Here is a 25,128-nt window from a genome sequence, read left to right as displayed (position 1 = left end):
GAACTCTGCGATCAGTAACCTGAAGGAAGACGACAGCTCAGTAACATTCCCATAGCTAAACATACTAAGAATCAGCAAATCCTTTTATTCTAGGTTTTATGATGTGAAGCCGAGAAACAGCATGGCCTTCTAGTTTTACCTACCCTCTCTCTTGGAGGCTTTAGATGACAGCAAGTGGGAGAGTCTGGATCACCTGCTAAGTCTGACAAAGACAATCCAACCAGTCCTTCGAGGTGAGCAAAACGCCTGGAAGCGATGGTTTACCAGTCGACTTGTATTTGACTCTGCTGGGTCTGCATTGCAGACCTGCTGCAAGTGCACAGGAGTATGCTTCTGGCTGGCACCGTGTTAGAATCCAGGAAGAAAGACACCATCATCCTCACTTACAAGCAGAAGTAGGAGAGGGAAGAGATGAGAAACAGGTAGCCCATTAATGTGGACTGCAAAATTTTGTCCATGGTTACCGCCAATCAGGTCAAGTCTGCTTCGGAGCTGGTTATCCACCCAGATCAGACCTGCTCTGTATTCAGCAGGAAGATCGCTGATAGTATCCTTAAGTTGCATGAGGCTATCATCTATGTGTGGGGCAAGAGGGTGGACACCTGCTCAAATCAGCTTGGATCAGGAGAAGGCCTTTGATAGAATATTGCAAATGTACATGATGGATGTGCTCTTAAAAATGGGTTGGAAATGAATCCACAATTCATTTCTGATCAAAGCTGGAGTCAAACAAGACTGACCTCTCTCCTCTGTCTTGTTCATGTGTGGTATCAAACCTTTTGCCAAGTCCATCAGGAAGGATACGGACTTAAGAGGCGTGACGATCCCAGGCAGCAGATAAAGTTCAGATAGAGAGACTTGAGGCTATAATTACAAGAGGTTTATACAATAAACACTCAATTTGTTTCAAAACTTCAACAGAACAAACTACTGCCAATTTTATAAAACTGTAAACACAAACAGGTGAAGACTTTAGCTCATTGAAGTTAAACTGAAAATATTCAAATATCTAAAGCTTTAATTAAAAAGATGCCCTAACTTTGAACTTTAGAGCAATACAGAGAACCCATTACAAGTCATTATGAATTTATTTACATGTTTAAAGTACACAAATACAACTGCAATACAAATAGGGCACCAGTATTCTGTTAGCATTACACAGGATATACACAGACATTCTACAGAGGGGAAAATTAGCCACCCAAGGTCACAGTGGTTCATTTGCTTGAAAGAAAATTGGAAGAGTCCGATATCTTAGAGGCACCACAAGTTAGACGAATTGGTTGTAGGAAGGAAACCTTGATCTTCAAGTTTCTCCCTATACAAACTTTATGGGAAATATTAATTTAACCACAAACATTACAAAAAAAAAACCCCACAGGACTGTTGAAATGAAAGGAAGAATCTTAATGCAGTAATGCCAGTTCTAGCTGTGATCCTGTTTAACATGTCAGTGCGCATGCATCAACAGTAAGGTATTTCTGACATTTAGCCAGATACCTTTTCATGCTACCTCCCAAGATGCTGAAGTGAAATACAAGTGTGGCTGCTACAAAAAAGGAGATGGACTGTGCATTTGATGAAACACACACACATCTACAAGTTCTTCCATTCCTCAGTGTGCTACCTGGAAGCAATATTTAGAGCAACCATGTTATAATACTCCATTTTAGGCTGAATTTCAGTTAGCTTTCAAAAAAACCTTCAAGCTGGATTTAGAAATATGTTTGAAGCATGAGCATTGGAATGTATAAATTCATCAGCCCCTATAAGCTAATGGCAGAATTCACATTTTTACTGTATAAGTCCTTCACAGCTTTTGTTTAAAAAGCTTTTCTACACCTAAGTGATTAATGGAGATGCTATAACTCCTTAGGCCAGGGAACCCCAAGAGCAAATTCTGTACCAACACTAATCAGACACATTAGTTTTAAAAATAACTGTCACCAAAACACAGCTTTACCATTACTTTTTACTTTATTCTTCCACATTTTGATTTTTAAGGTCACATTTTCTGCTGGGCCTTGGCACTGCCATTTTATTCCACATTGCTTCTGCCAACTATGTAGGCAGCCTCTTCCACAAGATAGAAAACGGCCAAAAGCACCAATGATCATTCAGCTTTATTATAAAAAATAAAATGTGGAAGTTAAAAGTGTGCAAACAACCTAGATAATAAACCAAAAACATTAATTGATACAGTGTGCTACCAAAAAATGGAACATTTTTAAACTCAAGTTGAATACAAAAGACTGGAGAAAGCTTTAAATAAAATCAGCTGCTTTTAAATTCACAAACACTCATTGTCATCCCCATGTGTTACAGGATTTCTCAAGTTAGTCAATCTCCATATCAGATTCTCAAACCTATATGAGCATCACATACATAAAAGCAGGACAACATTCTACTTATCTACATAGATGCTGCTTTCAATTTTAGCAGGGTGATACAAAATATTTAAACCTGGTAAAGGTCTACAGTTGTACAGTAGAGTAATAAAAGGCTACATAATGCCAATCATGGAAGGAGAAGGGAAGGCGATATCTATTCTATCTGCGGTCAATTCTGTAAACCGTCTTTAGAGCCCCTGCTATTGAAGCAGGGGGTGCAATCTTTTAACTTGTATTTTATACTGCAGTCAGGCAAAAGGTCTCCTTACGAAGGTATTCTTAAAAAACATTTTTTAAAAGTTTTCCTTCTGCATTTTAGTTAAAGGCATCGAGAACTTCGTATTGTCGGTTTGCTTTGTAGGGGGTCACGAGTTTCAAGGTTAGAATGGGACATCAGCCATGCATTGTCCGCCCTCCATGGTGAGTCATTTTCATCGAGGAACAGCGGAATGGATGCCGCTGGAAGTCACCCGGGCTGGGATCTGTCCAAAGAAGCAAACAAAAAATAAATGAGTCCTTAACCAGTGTCAGGCACCTCCCACTAAATTTCTCAATGTTAATGTCTAACCACTGACATATATTACTATGGAAATGTGGAATACAAATACAAATGCAAACACAAGAAAGCTGCATAAAGTGGGATACTGCCCAAAAAGCTATTGGCTTAACGCTACCAATTCTATATTACAAGCAGTTATAACCCAGGGGATATTAAATTCTTAAACTGCATCTTATTAAAAATAAAATTCAATTTCAAGAAAACTTGGGCCTGCATAGAACAGTGAGCAAGAACACAACCTCTTCAGTTCTCTGAGCTGTGTGTGAAATCAGCCCAGATTGATGGGATAACAGTCTCCTTACTATAAATGGTATATGCTGTATGGTTTATAAGTGAGCCGAGTTGAGGCACCTTAACCCAATTCTTCGTGGGCAACAATCAAAACAAACAAAAAAAAAATCATCCTCTGATAATTCTGCAAAATTTGCAAACAAATTCAGAAACCACAAAGATGTTGGTGTAAAATAAAATGGAAATATTCACTGTATTGAGCAGGGTGCTTTTAAAGCAGGGGTTAAGGCATGCTACTGGGACTGGTAGCGGAAGCTGCAATTTGCATTTCACCCAATGTATATCTGGCCTGGCAATATTTAATGTGCCAAAATGTAGAAACCACCTCAATCTCCAAGATAAATAGCACATACCTTAAGTGCACAAAAATGAACCCTTAGAAACTGCTGAAAACTCCAGCAGGAGCTACCTGTCCCATAAGACTTCCCTTCAACCCAGAGCTATCACCAAATATTTTATTTCCTTTGTGAACAGCAATAAGAGTATACAGGAAGTGTGCTTTTGCTGGAGCACCAGGCCATTTGCACTGTCAAAGGTCTTCCTAAGGTTGAATCTCAGAATCCCAGAATTGTTACAGTGCAGAAGGAGGCCATTCGGCCCATTGTGTCCAGAAGGCTCGCTGAAAGAGCAACTCCCTGAGTTCCATTCCCCTGCTTTCTCTCCATAACCATGTACATTCTTCCTTTTCACATAACTGTCTAATTCCCTTTTGAATGCTTCAATTGAACGTGCCTTCACAACTTTCTCAGGCAGCGCATTCCAGACCTTAACCATTTGCTGCGTGAAAGTTTTTCATGCCACTTTTGCTTCTCTTACCAAATACTTTAAACCTGTGATCTCTCGTTCTCGATCCTTTCACGAGTGGGAACAGTTTCTCTTTATCTACTCTGCCCAGACCACTCATGATTTTGAATACCTCTATCAAATCACCTCTCAGCCTTCTCTTCTTCAAGGAAAACAGTCCTAGCTTCTCCAATCTATCTTTATAACTGAAATTCCTCATCCCTGGAACCATTCGCGTGAATCTTTTCTATACTCTCTCCAATGCCCTCACGTCTTTCCTCAAGTGTGCCACCCAGAATTGGACACAATACTCCAGCTGAGGCTGAACTAGTGTCTTATACAAGTTCAACATAACTTCCTTGTTCCTGTACTCTAAGCCCCAATTAATAAAGCCCAGGATACTGTATGCTTTATAAACTGCTCTCTCAACCTGTCCTGCCACCTTCAATGACTTATGCACATATACGAGGTCCCTTTGCTCTTGCACCCCTTTAGAATTGTACCCTTTATTCTATATTGTGTCTCCATGTTCTTCGCACCAAAATGAATCACTTCACATTTCTCTGCATTGAATTTCATCCGCCACCTGTCTGCCCATTCCACTAACTCGCCTATGTCCTTTTGAAGTTCAACACTATCCTCCCCACAGTTCACAATGCTTCCAAATTTCGTATCATCTGCAAACTTTGAAATTGTGCCCTGTACACCAAGGTCTAGGTCATTAATATATATCAGGAAAAGCAAGGGTCCCAACACTGACCACTGGGGAACTCCACTGCAAACTTTCCTTCAGCCGGAAAAACATCCATTAACTATTACTCTTTGTTCCTGTTACTCAGCCAATTTCGTATCCATGAGCAACAAGTTTGCTCACAAGTCTGTTGTGTGGGACTGTATCAAATGCCTTTTGAAAGTCCATGTACACCACATCAACAGCATTGCCCTCACCAACCCTCCCTGCTACCTCCTCAAAAAACTTCAGCAGGTTAAACATTATTTTCCCTTAAGAAATCCATGCTGGCTTTCCATAATTAACATGCATTTGTCCATGTGACTATTGATTTTGTCCTGAGTTATTTTTTCTAGAAGTTTTCCCACCACCGAAGTTAAACTGGCTGGCCTGTAGTTGCTGGGCTTATCTTTACACCCTTTTTTGAACAAGGGTATAATGTTTGCAATTCTCCAGTCCTCTGGCGCCACCCAGAGTCTAAGGAAGACTGAAAAAATTAGGCCAGTGCCTCTGCGATTTCCACCCTCACTTCCCTCAGCATCATTGGATACATCTCACCCGACCCTGATGCTTTATCAACTTTAAGTACAAAAAGCCTATCTAATACTTCCTCTTTATCAATTTTAAACCCCTCTATTGTCCGACTTACCTCCTCTTTCAACATTGCCTGGGTTGCATCTTCTTCCTTGGTAAAGACAGATGCAAAGTATTCATTTAATACCTCAGCTATGCCCTCTGCCTCCATGTGTAAATCCCCTTTCTGGTCCCCAATCGGTCCCACTCCTCCTTTTACCACCCTTTTACTATTTATATGCCTATAGAACACTTTGAGATTTTCTTTTAAGGCTAGCTGCCAGTCTCTTTTCATGCTCTCTCTTTGCTTCTCTTATTTGCTTTTTCACTTCCCCTCTGGACCTTCTATATTTAGCCTGCTTCTCAATAGTATTTTCTACCTGAAATCTGTCATAATCTCACTTTTTCTTCTTTATCTTAGTCTCTGCCTCTTTTGTCACCCAGAGAGCTCTGGATTTGTTTGTCCTACCTTTTTCCCTTTGAGAGAACATACCTTGACTGTGCCTGAGCTGTCTCTTCTTTGAAGATTGTTCATCTACCAGCTTTCCTGCCAGCTTCTGACTCCAATTTATTCGCCCCAGCTCTATTCTTACCCCATCTTCCCCTGTTAATTATTCTTATTCTGGACTGCTCTTAGTTCTTGTCCAAGGAATAGGACTTTAACTTCCAGAGAAACTCTAAATAACACCAATATTATTTGTTCAAAGACAGGATCATTTACAAAGCAGCTATACTTTGGTTTCAGAGAAACTAATTCCCCGAAAGAAAAAGCTTGAGGGAACAACTTTAAAAAGAAAATACTCATTCAAGATTCCCTCTTACATTTTAATGAAGGGACTTTTCTAAATGACTAAGTTATTATGCAGAACTCCACTCAAGATATAAAAAGCCACATTACACTCTTATGTAGTAATATGGTTCAATGCATGGGTCTACATATAATATACATTTGCAATAGGAGTAAAGAACCAATGAAGCTAGTCACAGCTGAACAGACCAAAATGCACTGAGATACTAGATTTGGAGCATTTCAAATTCAACTGGTGAACTTTTTACACTTTAACTTGACTTTGAAATTTCAACTAAATGTTTTACATTGAAATTGCAAACAATTTCATGTTTTTTGAATTTGAAGTGGCTAACTGAGGTTATGATCCTTTAAATGTCATCCAAGAAATTACTGTCAGTCATCGGCAACACACAACAATGGCCTTTAAATACAGTATCAAAAAAAACTATTCCCAAAGGTGTAAGCACAAATTCTCCAAATTGAAAGACTGCACACCTTTAAGACACAATTTATTCTCAACCTTGTAATTACTCTATTTTGAGATATATTAAATGTAGTGTTGTTCAGGTGTCACAAGTATGCATTTACTATGTATCGAAGCAAAACCATTAACAGGCTATCTACTGAAATATTGTTCACCTTGAAGAATGACGAATATGCAAATGCAGACTCAAATGACATTTTCTACTTTTGACAAAAAGGCAGTCTAATGAACATTTACCATTTCTTGTGGTAGAAAGTATGAAAACTCAGGTAATTTTACAAATTGTAAGGTTTTATTTACTCATACTAATTAGATTGGGAAATAGCAAGAGAGTCAATTAAAAAGTAATTACAGAAAATTAATAGCATAAGTAACAATGGCAGGACAGGTGTTATGTTGCAGCTGTGGTATGTGGGAGCTTTTGGATGCCAAGGCAATCCAGGACAAACACGTCTGCAGAAAGTGTAAGCTGCTAGAGGAATTCCGAATCAGGATTACTGATCTGGAAGCCAAACTGCAAACACTGTGCAACTTAAGGGAGAGGAGTAATACCTGGACATTTTTTTCCAGAAGACGGTAACACCTCTTAGAACAGGGTCATCTGTTTTGGTCAGCAGTGAGGGACAGGAGGAGGTGACCGTGAATAAGGCAGGTAAAGGGACAGAGCAGACAGTAATGGAGGAGCCTCAGATTTTGCAATTGTCAAACAGGTTTGAGGTGTTCTCAACCTGTGTAGACAAAAGCGAGGTCTGCAAGGTGGATGAGCAGACTATGGCACTGTGGTACATTCAAGTGGTTGGGGGGGGGGGGGGGGGGGGAGGGGGAGAAGCAAAAAAGAATGTAGTGGTAGTAGGGGATAGTATAGTGAAGGGGTTTGACACTTTTCTGTGCAGCCGAGAGCGCGGGTCCTCAAGGCTTTGTTGTTAGGGTTTGGGACATCGACTCAGGGCTAGACAGGAACTTGGAGTGGGAGGGGGAGGATCCAGTTGCCATGATGCATGTAGGTACCAAAGACATAGGTAGGACAAGGAAAGAGGATCTGCTTAGACAGTATGAAGACAAATTGAAGAGCAGAACCTCAAGGGTAATAATCTCTGGATTATTAACTTAACCACGTGCCAATTGGTAGAGAGCACAAAAGATTAGTGAAATGAATATGTGGCAGAAGTGGATTTCGGTTCGTGGGGCACTGGCACCAGTACTGGGGAAAGTGGGGGCTGTACCGTTGGGACAGTCTGCACCTGAACCGTGCTGAGACCAGTGTTCTAGCAAACTGTACAACTAGTGAAGTAGAGAGGGTTTTAAACTAAACAAGGGGGGGGGGGGGGGGTGGTGAGGGATTGAGCCTGGGTAAATATAGCAGACCAAGGGGGTAGTGTCAAGGCAGGAGAGCATAATAGTAATATGGGAACTGAAGGTCAGAGAACGGCAGGAAGGGACAGAGAGAAAAAACCTAAGATGATACCACAGCCAAGACTATATGATACAAAGATAACAAAAAGACAAAACTAAAGGCTCTGTATCTGAATGCAAGGAGCATTCAAAACCAAGTAGATGAACTGATAGCGCACACTGAAGCAAATAAATATGATCTGATAGCCATCATGGAGATGTGGCTGCAGGATGACAAGGATTGAGTTCTGAATATTGAGGGACATATGACATTCAAGAAGAATAGGAAGCTAGGTAAAGGTGGAGGGGTAGCACTGTTAATCAAGGATGCCATTGGCGCAATAGTTAGAGATGACCTTGTTTCAGGAGATCACGATGTAGAATCGCTTTGGGTGGAGATAAGGACTCGTAGGGGAAAGAAGTCATTACTGGGAGTGGTCTACAGGCCCCTTACAGTAACCACAATGTAGGAAGAAGAAATATTGGGTGCATGTGATAAAGGGACGGCAATATTCATGGGTGATTTTAATCGACATATATGGGCATGAAAGCTGAGCTAGCTGAAGTGAACTGGGTCACTAGGCCAGGAGATAGATCAATAGAGAAGTGGCAGATATTTCAGAATACTCAGGATAAGTATATTCCTACTATAAAGAAAAGTTCTAAGGAGAGGACTCACCATCCATGGTTAACTAAAGTTAAGGAAAGCACCAAACTTAAGGAAAAAGCATATAATTGTGCAAAGATGAGTGGCAGGTCAGATGATTGGTCAGAATATAAAGAACGGCAGAGAAGGCATAAAAGGTTAATCAGGAGAAAGAAATTACAGTATGAGAGGAAGCTAGCTAGAAATGTAAAAACGGATAACAAGAGTTTCTACAGGTATTTAAAAAGGAAATGAGTAAGTGAGTGAGTGTTGGGTCTTCTAGGGAGTGAGAATGTGGAGTAAATAATAAGGAAATGGTGGATGAAATGAACGAATATTTTGCTTCTGTCTTCACTTTCGAGGACACAAAAAACATTCCAGTAATAGCTGTAAATAAGGAGGTGGAAGGAAGAGAGGAACTTGGTGAAATCACCAAGGAAGCGGTACTGAGCAAACTGATGGAGCTGCGGGCTGACAAGTCCCCGGGTCCTGTTGGGCTTCATCCCAGGCCCTTAAAAGAGGTGGCTAATGAGATAGTAGATGCGTTCGTGTTAATTTTTCGAAATTCACAGGATTCTGGAAAGGTTCCATCAGACTGGAAAGTAACAAATATAACCCCTCTATTCAAGAAGTGGGGGAGGCAGAAAACAGGTAACTATAGGCCAGTTAGCTTGATGTTGGTCATGGGGAAAGTGTAAGAATCAATCATTAAGGAGGCTATAGCTGGGCACTTAGAAAAACTCACGGTAATCAGGAATAGTCAGCATGGTTTTGTGAAAGGGAAATCATGTTTAACCAATTTATTGGAGTTCTTTGAAGGAGTAACATGCGCTGTGGATAAAGGGGAGCCCGTTGACATACTGTACTTTGTTTTCCAGAAGGCATTTGACAAGGTGCCACATAAAAGGTTATTGCACCAAGTAGGAGCTCATGGTGTAGGGGGTAACATATTAGCATGGATAGAAGATTGGCTGGCTGGCAGAAAACAAAGCATGCATAAATGTTTTTTTTGATTGGCAGGATGCGACAAGTGGAGTCCCTCAGGGTTCTGTGCTGGGGCCACAACTTTTTACAATTTATATCAATGACTTGGATAAGGGGAACGATGACATGGTGATACAAAGATAGGTAGGAAAGTATGTTTTGAAGAGGACGTAAGGAGGTTGCAGACCGATATAGATAGGTTAAGTGAGTGGGTAAAAATCTGGCAGATGAATTATAATGTGGGAAAATGTGAACTTGTTCACTTTGGTAGGAAGAATAAAAAAAAACAAAAGTATTACTTAAACAGAGAACGACTGCAGAATTCTGAGGTGCAGAGGGATCTGGGTGTTCTCGTGCATGAGTCACAAAACATTAGTATGCAGGTACAGCAAGTAATAAAAAAGGCTAATGGAATACTATCCTTTATTAAGAGAGGAATTGAAAATAAAAGCAAGGATGTAATGCTTCAGTTACACAGGGCATTGGTGAGATCACATCTCGAACACTGTGTAGTTTTGGTCTCCTTATTTAAGGAAGGATGTAAATGTGCTGGAAGAGGTTCAGAGGAGGTTTTACTAGATTGGTACCTGGAATGAATGGGTTATCTTATGAGGAAAGGTTGGACAGACTGGGCTTATTTTCACTGGAGTTTAGAAGAGTGAGGGGAGACTTGATTGCAGTTTATAAGATCCTGAACGGTCTTGACAAGGTGGATGTGGAAAGGATATTTCCTCTTGTGGGTGAGTCCAGAACTAGGGGGGCATGGTTTTAAAATTAGGGGTCATCCCTTTAGGGTGGCACAGTGGTTAGCACCGCAGCCTCACAGCTCCAGCAACCCGGGTTCAATTCTGGGTACTGCCTGTGCGGAGTTTGCAAGTTCTCCCTGTGACCGCGTGGGTTTCCGTCGGGTGCTCCGGTTTCCTCCCACAGCCAAAGACTTGCAGGTTGATAAGTAAATTGGCTATTGTAAATTGTCCCTAGTGCAGGTAGGTGGTAGGAGAATTGAGGGAAGATGGGGATGTGGTAGGGAATATGGAATTAATGCAGGGTTAGTACAAATGGATGGTTGTTGGTCGGCACAGATACGGTGGGCCGAAGGGCGTGTTTCAGTGCTGTATCTCTCTATGATCTATGACAGAGATATTTTTATTTATTTAGAGATACAGCACTGAAACAAGCCCTTCGGCCCACCGAGTCTATGCCGACCAACAACCACCCATTTATACTTATGCTACATTAATCCCATATTCCCTACCACATCCCCACCATTCTCCTACCACCACAAGGGGAAATTTACAATGGCTAATTTACCTATCAACCTGCAAGTCTTTGGCTGTGGAAGGAAACCGGAGCACCCGGCGGAAACCCACGCGGTCACAGGGAGAACTTGCAAACTCTGCACAGGCAGTACCCAGAACTGAACCTTGGTCGCTGGAGCTGTGAGGCTGTGGTGCTAACCACTGCGCCGCCCAAGATGAGGAGAAATCTTTTCTCTGAGGGTTGTGTGACTTTGGATCTGCTCCCTCAGAAGGTGGAGGAGATGGCGTCATTGAATATTTTTAAGGCGGAGGTAGATTGATTTCCTTGCCCAGAAAGAATCTGAGATTATCGGGGTAGATGGAATTCGAGACACAAACAGATTAGCCATGACCTCATTGAATGGTGGAGCAAGCTAGAGGGGCTGAATGGCCTACATCTGCTCCTAATTCATATGTTCGTATGAAGTAACTGGTGACAATGCAATGATTAGCTAAACCTTTCAGTCATCGCAATGAAAACTATCAGGTAGTGGCATGGGCCACACATCTTATACACTGCGTCAACATGCTAATTTGTAGAATTGAAGGTGAAATATTAAGCTTGAATTTACTTCACTTCTCCTTAGTGCAAAAAGGAGATCAAAATATTTAGTTTATTCAGCAGCGCTGAACCTTAATGTAATGTTTTTGTTCAGTGTTTAAATAAAAACAAATTTGGAATTACCAAAATGTACAAGGTGGCCCCAGTGTCACTGGTGTATTTGGTCATGATCCTAAGCCTACAACACATATTTCTCTGTACTCAAATAATTGCTGATTTTTTTTTTTAAGCAGACCAATTGGTAACTTGCAACTGAACTAGCTCATATACTCCCCTAATACATAGCCAGCACTGTAATGATGACTATATGATTTAAATAAAACAAATGAAAGGGAGCAGCATTGATAAAGAATATCACCCGGTTATATAGGTAAAAGTTGTTTTTATTGTACAGCTCCTTGAGCAATTCATAGAGAAAAACGAGAAGAAAACTGGGGTTAAAAAGTAATACTCCAAACATGAAATGCAGAATTGCGCATTGTCTCATGCTGGAGATAGGTGCTAATACCACAATACCAGCCACTACCATCCCCTTCTTTTCCATTAATTTGTTTAATGGTTTTAAACATTAGACCATGATCTATCAGAACAGTATGCTACAGATCTGTTAATGACCTATTAATTTATTGAACCAGTGTATTTCAAATGGTTGTACAGGAATTTCAGTTTAAATAACGTATCTCCTCCTTTTTCCACTTTCCTTTTTAAAGCAAAAATGTTGCAACACTGCAAAACTCCCCCCTGCAGCAAGTGTTGAACTAGGTATCATCATTAAAGCAGGACACCGTGCAACAAGGCTTCACAAGCAGATTCAATGGAAATAAAGGCGAAACTTACAAAGATGAAGATTCACTGCAGAAATGGTCTACACTAAAACTGGAAAATGCAAACTAAGGCTCCAAAGAAAGATAGCAGCCAGGATGCACTCTCAGGGGTGGGGTGCAGAGACTGCAAGCAGGATGAAGGATTGCAGTAAGTGATTGGGGGAACGCACCAGGCAATATAAGAGCAAAAATCCACCTGATCTTCCACTTTTAGCATGGAAACGTTGAACTACTTTTCAATATCCATGCTTCGAGGTTTTTTCTTAGACACAGACCTGTAATGTAAAAAATGAAGCAGAATCTTGCCCTATCCCCCAACCCCCAAAGTTTTATATGTGCATACATATCATCAATCTGAACCTTCAGAAATGCGTATTGATTTCTCAGACTACATTCATACTGGTACCACCTGATGCTGCATTCTAGTACAATTGCATAAGCTATACTCTTATTGTGCTGGATAATGTAAGTTCACATGTATTTCAAAGCTTTCTGTACTGAATCTGATTGAGAATTCATTACAAAATAGGCCAAGTTTGACCACTCTCGTACTGTCTTATAAAGTGTGGCATGCTCTGCAGTATATTTTGGTGGAAGTAGTGGGAAATAAACTCTTTACACAAGAGTATCAATGTCCAATTGCTGCAGTACTAGTTCTGAATTGGCGTTGAGTGGTTACCATTTTTGAAGCTGTTGTAAATTAGGAACCAATATTTAACAGTTTCACTGTAAAAGCAGCTGAAGACTCCAATATAATTAGCGATGTCCTCCTTTCTCATGCACTGAATACAAATTTATAATAATCCAGATTGTACAGGATGGAATGTAGGACACAAGATAAGAGTGAGAACAAACCATTAGTGTTCTTTACAATTATATCTGTATACCTCTATACAAAAGCTGAGACATCAATATTTACCTGAAATTAAAAGAAAAATGAGAAAGATCTTGCATTTGCAGTGTGATTATTTGTGGGGATTTCATGGCACTTTATAGGGATGATTAGATGTTTGATCCCGACACGACGTGCTTAAACCCTACCATCCTCGGTCTCTTTTACTTCAATGAGATGGGACTGAGATAAACTCACCTAGTGCTGCCTTCAGTGCGTGTGGACCAGCTACATGCCATGATGCTCGAAGGGGAGGCTATTCTGAGGTGGGGGAAAAGACAGCCATTTGTAATCCATGCCACTACCCACACAAAACCATCGTTAACAATGAGTTGTAACACTCAAGTAATGATCTGTACAGCTAAATTAGCAAGTTGGACATAATCAAGAGTTATGAAATTGTACATCATCCAGAATTTATTGGGATAACAAGTTCCATCTGTTAATCCACACTCCAATGAACCAATAGATCAGCAAGAACTTGGACATCACAGTCCAAGCCCAAAGAAGTACAAATTATCTATTAGGATTCAAGCCATGTGTTAGCTCAGGACTCTTAAGAACAATCCACCTAAGTGTTGGTAACAGCAACATTCTAATTGTGCCCACAGGGCTGAAATTTCAGACTTCAATTATTTTTGATGTACAAAGCTGGTCACTTCAAGAGCATCTTCTCTGGCCATCTTTGGTGTAAAAGTATCAGTGAATATTCAAAAGCTGTATACATTTCCTACTTATGGATGCTATGTCCATAAAATTTACATTTCAACTTCCATTATATTCTCGAGCATGATTCCACACAACTTCTTTCAAAATGACTGCTGGCAGTTTTTAACTCGTTCACAGCACTTTGAACCAACTGCAGACCATGACCACATCAGCTTATTGCAGCACTAGTAACCTGATGTGACCCTCTTATTCCCAACAAATTGAAATTACAATGAAAATACACTCCACACCTGGCAGTATAACCAGGAGATTAGCAGAGTCTAGATTAGCTGTTGCTGATCCTCAAATCATAACCATAAAGAGATGTGAAGATTTTAGAAGTTACAATTGGCTTCTTCCTATTTCTCATCTACTTGCGGGTTCCTTGGTGACATCATCTGAAATACGTCAGATTCCACATGTACACCGACACCCAGCTCTACCTCATCGTCACCTCTCTCAACCCCTCCACTGCCTCTACGTTGTCCGACATCCAATACTAGATGAGCAGAAATTTCCTCCAATTAAACATAGGGAAGACTGAAGCCACTATCTACACAAATTCTGTAACTTAGTCAACGACTCCGGCCCCCTTCCTAGACACTGTTTCAAGCTGAACCAGATAGTTTGTAACCTCGCCATATGTGACGCTGAACTGAGCTTCCATATCCTCTCCATCACCGTCTACTTGCACCTCTAATATTGCCACTGCTTAGCCTATCTGCTGCTGAAACTCTCAACCATGCTTTTATTGCCTCCAGACTCAACTATTTCAATGCTTGTCTCTCCAGCCTCCGATCGACCACCCTCCAACAAGGAGTTCACCCAAAATGCTATTTGTGTTCAAACTGGGACCAAGTTTCCTCCTTCACCTTTCACCCCTGTGCTTGTTAATCTACGTTAGCTCCTGGTCCATCAGTGGCTCAAATTTAAAATTCTCATCCTAGTGTTCAAATCCCTCCATGGCCTCACCTCTCACTTTCCTTGTAACCTTCTCTAAGCCTATAACCCTCCAAAAACTCACTCACTCATTGGAAACTGTGCCTTCACTTGTTTAAGCCCCAAGCTCTGGAATTCCCTTCCTAAATCCCACCTCACCACCTTTCCTACTTTAAGACAGTCCTAAAAATCTACCTAATTGACCAAGCTTTTGTCATCTGTCCTTATGTATCCTTCTTCGGCTTGGTGCCATTTCCTTTTGTTTGATTACATTCCTGTTAAGTGCCGTGGGACATTTTACTACATTAAAGGAACTATATAAAAGCAAGAAATGCTGGAAATGCAGGTCACTGACCTGAAACGTTAACTCTGCTTCTCTCTCCACAGATGGTGCCAGACCTGCTGAGTATTTCCAACATTTCTTGCTTTTATTTCAGAATTCCGCAGTATTTTGCTTTTAACTATATAAAAGCAACTTGATGTTGTTGTACACTACAGAAGTCCAGAATATCTTGAATAGGTGGTTCATAAAATTTGGCATTGTCTAAAGCTTGGAAGTTTAGTATTAATGGAAAGAAAATAAAGGAAAGGAAGTAATAAAAAATGTCAAAAAAGGATTAAAAACAGCTGATAAGTGGGTAACTCACAGTAGAAGGATCTGGAGACGTAACAGGAACAAGACAAGACTACAGAACTATTAGTGCACAATGGTAACTAAACAGCTGGAAAAGACTTCAATTTAATTTGAGTAAAACTTTAGTGTTACGTGGACCTCAACAGTGAAGACAGTATGAAGGTTACAAACTGTTCAGGTGGAAAGTTCCAGATATAACACTGCAGTATCATAGAATCACCTCAAATTGTTTGAGAATAAATATAATCTGTTAGCAAGTTGCTTTTGGAAGTTTGCAGGAACTATATTCAAAAGGTTTTGCCTTCAATTTTATGTAGCAATGAAAACATTGTTAGGTTATACAGGTACCATGATTTTATCTACTGCATTATTCCTTTGAGAATATTTCCCAAGCAACAATATTATCTGACACATGAAGCCATTTAATTTCTTCCAGAAAGTCACAATGAATGATTTTCAACCATATTAGATTTAAACATTTAATGCTTGAGCTCAGGCATGCTGAAGAACTATGGTGAAACTCAAACTGTTGGAAGTAGGAGACAGAGTAAAAATAGACCTACAAAATTGAGACGGTTAGTAATTTCAATTCAAATTGTCAAGTTCTTTAAATACGCCTTGAAAAACACTTCCTAAAATGTTTCAACACTGCATGATGTAAATGCTGCAAGCAGACATGATTGTTACCTGAAGCACAGATCACCAGCCCACGCACACACAAACAGCATGCTACAGTTATACCACAATCCAAACCAGCCCATCTAATGTAAATATAGAATTGTTGCAATGCAACTTTTCTACTTCATTAAAATAATCCAGACACTGCAAGGTGAAAGCCTTGGGTGTTTTCCAGGGTTGTTTGCTCCTCCACAGCAAGTGACCTGCACACAGCTGGGGAGGAAAATAAGAAAGTAGTATTCTTCAGGAAAGGATTTAGTGTAAAATCATTTTTGGAAGAAACATGATTTCCAAATACAGTTAGTGACTTGAGTCTTTACATTAAAGTTTGTTTTTAACAGAAATCTTTGCTAGGTTCTTCTTTTAATAAGCAAGTCTCCATGAAAAGAGAACAACTGAAGTATTATCTCTGTACAAAACAAGCAATTGTCTGAAAATTTAAATTACTAGGAAGGTGTGAAATGCATTGTACCAGAAATTAGAAAGCTAGGGTAGGTGTGGATTATTTTTTTTTTAAACAAACAACTATTTTTGGAGTCAGTAGGCTATAATCTCACTTTCACATTTACCAGGAATGCATCCTTACAACCGCCATCGTAATTCATCCAGAAACATCTGTAAAGGAAAACCAGGTGATACACAATTTCTATTTACTTGCACTCAAATCTGTAAAGATGAGCTACATTTAAGATTTGTCTTCTTTTTTTGAGGTGCTGGTGGGAAGGGGGCAATTGGGCACAGTTCCTACCTCTCATTATGTCTTCCGAGTTGGGAGAGTTGGTAACATTTAGTACATTCACCTCTGCCAAAGGCAGTAAAAGAACACATCCAGTTAAACAGTTTCTTCCTATAATTTATTTCCCCATTTGTAAATATTTCAGAAGTGACATCCTGTGACTCTGAACTAAAGTATACTGTCACTATCCAGGAAAGCTTCACATTCAGTCTAACAACATTTAAAACCATTGATGTTCCTGTTTTGAAGAGTACTGCTGCAGTTTGTAGAAGGGCTACAAGGACGATTTTTTTTGATGCTCCACAGTTAATTAATTTGCTGCCCAGGTTCCCCTCCCTCCAGGTGTTCCACAAAACAAAAACTTCAACACCCTCATTACTAGTTTCAGCTGAGTTCTCAAACCACATCTACGCTTGGAATTAATGATGAGCTTTGAAGGAATACAAGATTTGACACGAAAGATTCATCTCTGATGGCTGTACACAGCCTTTCCTCAGCCTTGACTTTTGTGTTTAACCACTCCCTGCTTTAAAAGTGGTTTGGGTTGTAAAGGGAGTACAGGAAGAAAAGGAACTGAAGGAATGACTTAAGAAACTTTCTACACAGATAAGCCAACTTCCCCTTTATGATTAAGTTGCATAGATAACCATCAACCTACCACTTCCTTATTAAGACGTGAGCAAACAACACCCTTTGTCGTAATAGCTTAATTTTGAAATTCATATCCAATGCTTCACCAAAAACAAAGTATTCTTTGCTCTAACCCCCTTATTACTTTGCCCATTGACAGCTATGCACACTTACATCTAAACTGTTCATAGTGCAAGTACTTTGAGAATGCACAGAATGGCTGAGTAAAGAGTATTGAATATGGGCACTTTTTCCAAAAGTATAAAATTCTGAAAACTCTTGAATGCTGCTGGCGCGAGTGAGATATATGGATCTGATACACAAGTGAAAAGACCTCTAGTTATTCTCCAATCTGTTATTCTTTTTGACTAGTTATTGAATAGTACAGTTATATTTTTACTGTTAGCACATGACGCAAAGACATGTGTTGTTCAATTCAGTCTAAACAAATGTAGAACTTTCACAAAAGATGAAGGTTCACTTATGATGCAATATATATCTTTTAAATTAAGGTTAAAAGCTCCCCACTAATTGAAGCAAGCGGAATACATTTATACACAATTTAAAACTAATTGTTGCCTCTATAAGGTTGAATATTTCACATATATTAACTTGTCTGAAGTTATCCACAGTCACAATGGAAATCTAATAAATGATTAAAGAACACAATAAATGCACTGAAAAGCTTAATAGGGGCTGGCATGCCATGACCTTTCTGTTCCTTAGATGAACCTTTCACAATGTGTTATTGTATTACCTGCCAGATGTTTTTTTGAAAATAATTAGAAAGAGGTTTAAAATAGCCTGCTACAGCTTGTCCAGTCATATGAGAGAGAGAGAGAGAGAGAGAGAGAGAGAGAGAGAGAGAGAGAGAGAGAGAGAGAGAGAGAGAGAGAGAGAGAGAGAGAGAGAGAGAGAGAGAGTATTTGTACACATAGTTCAGCTGAAAGTTTAGGGGAAGAACTGAGACAGGAAGGACAGTTAAATAGGGAGTGTGCATTTCCTTGATGGTTAGAAGAATGATCAAAAATAATAGATAACAAAAATGATTTCAGGACACCAAAGATTTAAATATTGGTCTAGTACTAACAGTCAAGCTGGAAGTTGGAACTATGAAGGTACAATTTCCATTGTACATTATGGAAGATTTATTTGGCCATGGGGAAAGGTTTAGAAATAATACAAATATGCATTTATTGAACGTTAATAGCAGCAATGGAATTAATCACATTACTGACTGTCATATTTTATTATAACATTTTCTTAGGCTTGATCTCAGTTATTCTTTTGTGTTCTAAATGAATGCAATCAAGTAATTAACATGAATATCTAACAACTTGACCCTTTTAGAACTAGCCATTTAGTTTTTGCCATTCCTGGCCAACAATTTCCAAGATAAACACCCAATACATTGAAAAGGTCAACCAATGGCAATATTTTTCTTAAACTAGCCATTAGGCGTGCTGAATTATGTGTGTAAATACCACTCATAAAATACAGCCGATGATTGATGGTCACCAGAGAGGCTGGATAAAAAAAAAATTCATGCACGGAAGGAGCCATGATGAAATGAATAATGAATTGGAGGAATTATGAAATTAAAAAGTCAACTGTTAAACTAAACCACAGTCAAAATGGAGCAGTGATCACATAACCCCTCCTGTACTGGAAATCCAACAAACCCATCTGTAAAGACGAAACTCTAACTGCATCTGAATAGCTCTGGGGAGAACCCATTGGAGACTGAAAAGAGCACCACTGCGTATTGATGACTCCTATCTACATGGACGAACAAAGGATTCTGGGGACAAGCTGACTCACAGCCCAAAACAAAATGAATAGGAGTGGAGTAACACTATTATATCAAAATGGTCCCCCCATTCAGACATCAACAGATAGCCATGGTTTCCATATCCTGGTTCATTGTGTGGTTGCACCAGGGGAGAGGGCCATGTGTCACCTAACAGAAAATCAAATGTGATGGAGTTTTACCTTAAAAAGTAGCCCTCTGGAGAGGGGAGATCAAAAAAAAACAAAAGCCAGTCCTGCCAAAGGCTTAGAGATCAGACCAGCACAAAGAAGAAGCCCTGCTGCAAATTCTACAATTCAACTTCCTGCAACAGACAACTTAAAGTGACCACTGCCTCCAGTCTGAAGTTTTTGTGACCAGAAATCTTCAAGTTCATGACTACAAACATCCAGGCCAGCATCTTTGAAACAACTTTTCCTCCCGAGAAGAAACAACAGGTTTTCTGTGATACATGAGCTCTTGCCTCCCTTTGAACTTAAATTGCATCTTACCCTTTCTCGCCATCTATTCTTGTGTATGAATGCACGAGTGGATGAAGGTTGCGAAATTCGTTTTTTTTTTTAAACCTATGAGAAAACCCGCCGTTTCTCTGTTCATGTGATCCTAAAACACTCGGAGTAACACATCATTTGTAACAAAACACGAATGCGGTCAGCTGGGAAGTGAGAAGTGGAAGTTATTCACACTGTTTATCACCTGTCCGTAACAAAAAGGACTAGCATAACATGGATCGAATAATATACTGAAACTATCAGGCGAACGCTTCGACATCTCTTCCCATTGATCTCGTGTTTAATTTTCGCTAGTTTCTCCTCCTGGTCACTATCCAAAGGACCCATATTGAAAGCTAATTTTTCTACCAATTGGAAACATAGAAACCAATATTTATAGTCAAAGATCACACTTGAATAATGACCACCTGAATGAAGTACCAGAGGGTGTCTCTGGAGCCATATGAGTTGACCATTTTAGAAGAGGGGAAAAAGGAAGAGGTGGTGCCAACTTAATTGTGATAAGCTTGACTGCCACCACTTTGGCTCACAAAAGAATGGCAACTTGAGAATGGTAATAGAGCGCTGCCACATCCCATGAAACGACACCCCAATATGAGCCATTACCACCTTGTGAATTGGGGTGGGGAGGAGAGAAATGAAAATTGTTGCAACAAAAACATTAAAAAAGGCATCAAAGTCTTTACATGGATTTGCATCAAATTTTATGCAACTCAGGATGCGGGCACCCCTAGCAAGGCTGGCATTTACTACATATCCCTAGTTGCCCTGTACAACCAAGTGGCTTGCTAGACTATTTCAAAGGGCAGTTAAGAGTCAACTGCGTTGCTGTGGGACTACCGTTGCAAACAAGCCAGACCAGGTAATAGTGACAGGTTTCCTTCTCTGAAGCAGGTTAGTGAACCAGCTGGGTTTTACAACAATCTGTCATCTTCATGGTCACTTATACTGATTGCAGATTTTTATTAAGTTGGTCAAAAGATGGTTTAAATCCCCAGAACAAATTTGATTGAATTTTTCAAGGAGGTGACTAGGTGTGTAGATGAGGGCAAAGCAGTTGATGTAGTCTACATGGACTTCAGTAAGGCTTTTGATAAGGTGCCACATGGGAGATTGGTCAAGAAGGTAAGAGCTCATGGGGCCAGGGCAATTTGGCGAATTGGATCCAAAATTGTTTTAGTGGCAGGAGGCAGAGGGTGATGGTCGAGGGCTATTTTTGCGATTGGAAGCCTGTCACCAGTACTGTACCACAGGGATCGGTGCTGGGACCCTTGCTGTTTGTTGTGTACATGAATGATTTAGACGTGAATAAGTTCGCAGACGACAAAAAAAATGGTGGGGTCCTAAACAATGAGGAACGCCTTAGATTACAGGATGACATAGATGGGCTGGTAAAATGGGCAGAGCAGTGGCAAATGGAATTTAATCCGGAGAAGTGTGAGGTGATGCATTTTGGGAGGACTAACAAGTCAAGGGAATATACAATGGATAGTAGGACCCTAGGAAGTACAGAGGGTCAGAGGGACCGTGGTGTACTTGTCCATAGATCACTGAAGGCAGCAGCAGATAAGGTGGTTAGGAAGGCATATGGGATACTTGCCTTTATTAACTGGGGCATAGAATATAAGAGCAGGGAGGTTATGATGGAGCTGTAGGCCACAGCTGGAGTACTGTGTACAGTTCTGGTCCACATCTGCCACACTATAGGAAGGATGTGACTGCACTGGAGTGGGTGCAGAGGAGATTCACCAGGATGTTGCCTGGGCTGGAGCATTTCAGCTATGAAGAGAGACTGGATAGGCTAGGGTTGTTTTCCTTAGAGCACCGGAGGCTGAGGCGGGACCAGACTGAAGTATACAAAATTATGAGGGGCATAGATAGGGTAGATAGGAAGAAACTTTTTTCCTTAGCATAGGTGTCAATAACCAGGGGGCATAGATTTGAGGTAAGGAACAGGAAGTTTAGAGGGGATTTGAGAATTCTTTTTTCATCCAGAGGCTGGTTGGAATCTGCAACACACTGCCTGAAGGGGTGGTAGAGACAGGAACCCTCACAACATTTTAGTCTTCAGATGAGCACTTGAAATGCCATAGCATACAAGGCTACAGACCAAGTGCTGGAAAATGGGATTAGAATAGATAGGCTTGATGGCTGGCATGGACACGGTGGGCAGAAGAGCCTGTTTCTGTGCTGTAACCCTATAAACCCTGTGCTGTAACCTGTGCTGTAACCTTCTAACTCTATGACTCTAACCATTTAAAAGAATTCTCTACATTGTATCAAATTTAGGAAATTCACTATTTGTAGTTAAGTGATCATACCTGTGACGTTGACATTCTTGATGTGTCCTGACGTCCGGTTAAATCTGTTGAAGAAACATTAACAGGAGCACCTCGATGTAGCCTCATGCTCACTTTCCGCTCCCGTTCCATGCCAGAGACAGGACGTGGAGATGTGTTAGCTGAAGAATAAATGTCAGTCAGTTCAAAGCAGTCCTACTTCACAATCATGGAAAAAAAAAATCTGCTGAGTAAACTGAATATTCATTTGTTTAAGACCATTTAAGAGTGTTGCCACCAAAAGTTAAGTTTATTATGTGTAAGTGTTTATGGTAGCGAACTAGGGAGGTTTATGGGTGAGCAGAAAACTTTGTTTTTAAAAATTAATTTCCGGCCTTGGTGTCCAGTTTTGGACCAAGTTGTATTCATAGCTATTTTGAAAAGTTCCCAATTTCAAATGCTTTACATATGTACCCAAGAATATGTTGAGAGTTTCCATCCCTATCGTAAAGATATTCAAGTCTTTACACTGATTACCTCCTGAATTGTGTGGTGGGATACATGACTGACCTCTGCTCTTTGACCCTAGGTTGCAAATAGTGAACAAAAGCAAACCTCTGCTGTTTAAACTGCACCATCCAGGCAACAGATAACATTTTTTTGTAACCTCTAACATACAGCACAACCAAATTTTTACTGGTAACATTCAAGAATGCAATGGTAACTATACATCATAATGCAATTACTTTTTTTTGTAAACCAGAATTGGATTTAAACTGGTTTATCAAACTAAACCCATATCAATAACATACTATCATTTGCTTTATGAACTTATTGAACCATGGCCCTAATCATCCACCATAAGTTTAACATTGCTTCTTGAGAAAACATGGGTGCATTGGTGCAGCATTTTGAAAAGGGGGAAGTTTTCAAAATGACTACGTGTGTGGTTTAATCCACAACTGAACAATGAAAAATGTAAAACCTCTCTACAATTTATTCTGAGCGTATAATTTTAAAAATTGCGCCGAATGTTACAATTTCTTAACAGTGCCCACTATAACAAGCCCCCATGGTAGGGCAATTAATTAATTCCATCAACAGCAGTTCTCGTTTTCAGTCAGAGTTGAGTGACTAGCTGCTTTATGGTAGAACCGTAAACATCTGTTACTAGAGGCTACTTGGACAGCACAAAGATAGGCCCAAGAACAGATTACTTTCTCATGCTATTGAAACCAAGGAGAAAAACAGGATTTTTTGAATATGCTTCTCAGGCAATTTTCCCCTCTTCTAAAATGGTCAACTCATATGGCTCCAGAGACTCTCTCTGGAACTTCATTCAGGTGGTCGTCATTATTCAAGTGGGAACTTTGACTATAAATATTGATGGGCTGTTTAATCACAGGTGTTATAGTGAAGTCTGATCCTGTTCTCACGCAATATCCACTTTTCCAACAGGAGCTTTCAGAGTGTTGGTAAAGCCTAAACACTCTACTCCAACAAATTATTTAACAAGCTCCACAACTCTGAACTATATTGAATACTTTATCACTTGGAACCTAATCACCAGTCTGCACTCATGTTCTGCACCACTAAGTACTTTCTACATCACCCAATTTGGGTAAACTTGTAATTCAGTCTGCACTGACATCATCATCAAGGCTATAATGACTTTATTAGGCATGAAGCTAGTAAAATCTGGAATTAGCCCTCTCCCTTAAATGAGTTGTCCCCATCTCACTGAACCCAGTAAGCAGATCAAGACTGCATCCCAAAGCATACCAAGCTTCACAGCGTAAGACATAAATCCTTTGCTGAAGAGCAAAACACTTCATTGCTCAACTTTTTAAAGCTGGTGTCTTTTATCACTTCACTGACAAACGACAAGTCTACAACTTATATTTCAGACATTTAATGTAACTGGTAGTTTTTACACAGAATTCTACAACACAGAAACAGGCCATTTGGCCCAACCGGTTTATGTTGTTGCTTATGTTCCACATAAGCCTCCTCCCACCTTACTTCATCTAGACCCATTAGCAAAGCCTTTTATTCATTTCTCCTTCATGTACTTATCTAGTTTCCCCTGAAATGCATCTGTGCTGTTCACCTCAACTGCTCCATGTTTTAGCTTATCCCTTCATTATGGTAAGCAATGCTTTAAATTGTAAATTACATAAAACTTTTCTTCCAAGTCTCAGTAAATGCATAAAGAACTGTCTTGAAGAGCATCACAATCAAAGAATGCAGATTCCATTATATCCTTAGGATCGAAGCAAGGGTTATGAAGCAGAAATGTATACCTGAAGTCATCAGTGTTAGCTAGCACTCCAAGATGCCTCTTCACTTACAGGAAGACATCTTAAAATGCTTAACATTAGGATGACAGAACAGTGAATAGTGATTACGAGAATAGAGTCTGCTAGCCAGGAGGGGAGGGAAACAAAGTGTGAAGGGTTTTAAAAGCAAGGAGGGGTGTGGCAAGGTCGAAGGAACTAGCCAGGAGGAAAAGTCATTGGAGACAATGAAGCAAGTACTGTGACAGATCTGAAAGGAACCAGGCAAGAACACAGTCATGTCTGCAGAATTCAAAGGAGATGTTAGAGGAGCATGGATTAGTCAATGCTGTCAAAAGTTCCAGAAGATTTAAGAGGATAAGGAGTCACCATTTCAAGTCACACAAGAGTTCACCTACGACCTATGCTAATCGGATTTCAGTGTGATGAGCAAGGTAGAAGCCAAATCTATGAGGAGTGGTGGGAGAGGCGAGATGGCAGAAAGGCATCAGGCCCAGAACGTGTGGTTGTAATGATGGCAAAACTGTCAGTGCTCGCAGCCATTACTGTGCAAAACTGACAGCAACTTCTAGAGTCCGCACATGTGCGGCTAAATGCAGAAATCCAGAAGCTGCTGCCAGTAATACCCTGCTCCTCCACAGGGTGCGCTGTTGCAGTCTTCACAGATGCAATCAGTTCAGAATCAGTGATTTAGTATACACTTGAAC

At 40.1% G+C, this 25,128-nt stretch overlaps 1 protein-coding gene across 7 annotated transcripts in view; it reads right to left on the bottom strand.

Moving 5' to 3' along the window:
• Positions 1–1,069: 1,069 nt before the first annotated feature.
• Positions 1,070–25,128, bottom strand: part of csnk1db (casein kinase 1, delta b) — a 61,420-nt gene continuing 37,361 nt past the window's right edge. For 5 of the 7 annotated variants that reach the window (XM_068058155.1, XM_068058159.1, XM_068058160.1 and 2 more), the window contains exons 8-9: positions 22,167–22,306; positions 1,070–2,872 (exon numbers count right to left, since the gene is read on the bottom strand). In XM_068058155.1, coding sequence (XP_067914256.1) covers positions 2,822–2,872; positions 22,167–22,306 — 191 coding nt within the window. In that variant the 3' untranslated portion in view covers positions 1,070–2,821. Of the gene's footprint in view, positions 2,873–13,396; positions 13,460–22,166; positions 22,307–25,128 lie in introns of all 7 variants that reach the window. The other 2 variants (XM_068058156.1, XM_068058157.1) reach the window with 2 other exon arrangements.

This window comes from Heterodontus francisci, chromosome 26, assembly GCF_036365525.1.
Source record: "Heterodontus francisci isolate sHetFra1 chromosome 26, sHetFra1.hap1, whole genome shotgun sequence".
NCBI lineage: Eukaryota > Metazoa > Chordata > Chondrichthyes > Heterodontiformes > Heterodontidae > Heterodontus > Heterodontus francisci.
The sequence above is the reverse complement of the archived record's forward strand: the minus strand, read 5'-3'. Positions and strand labels throughout refer to the sequence as shown.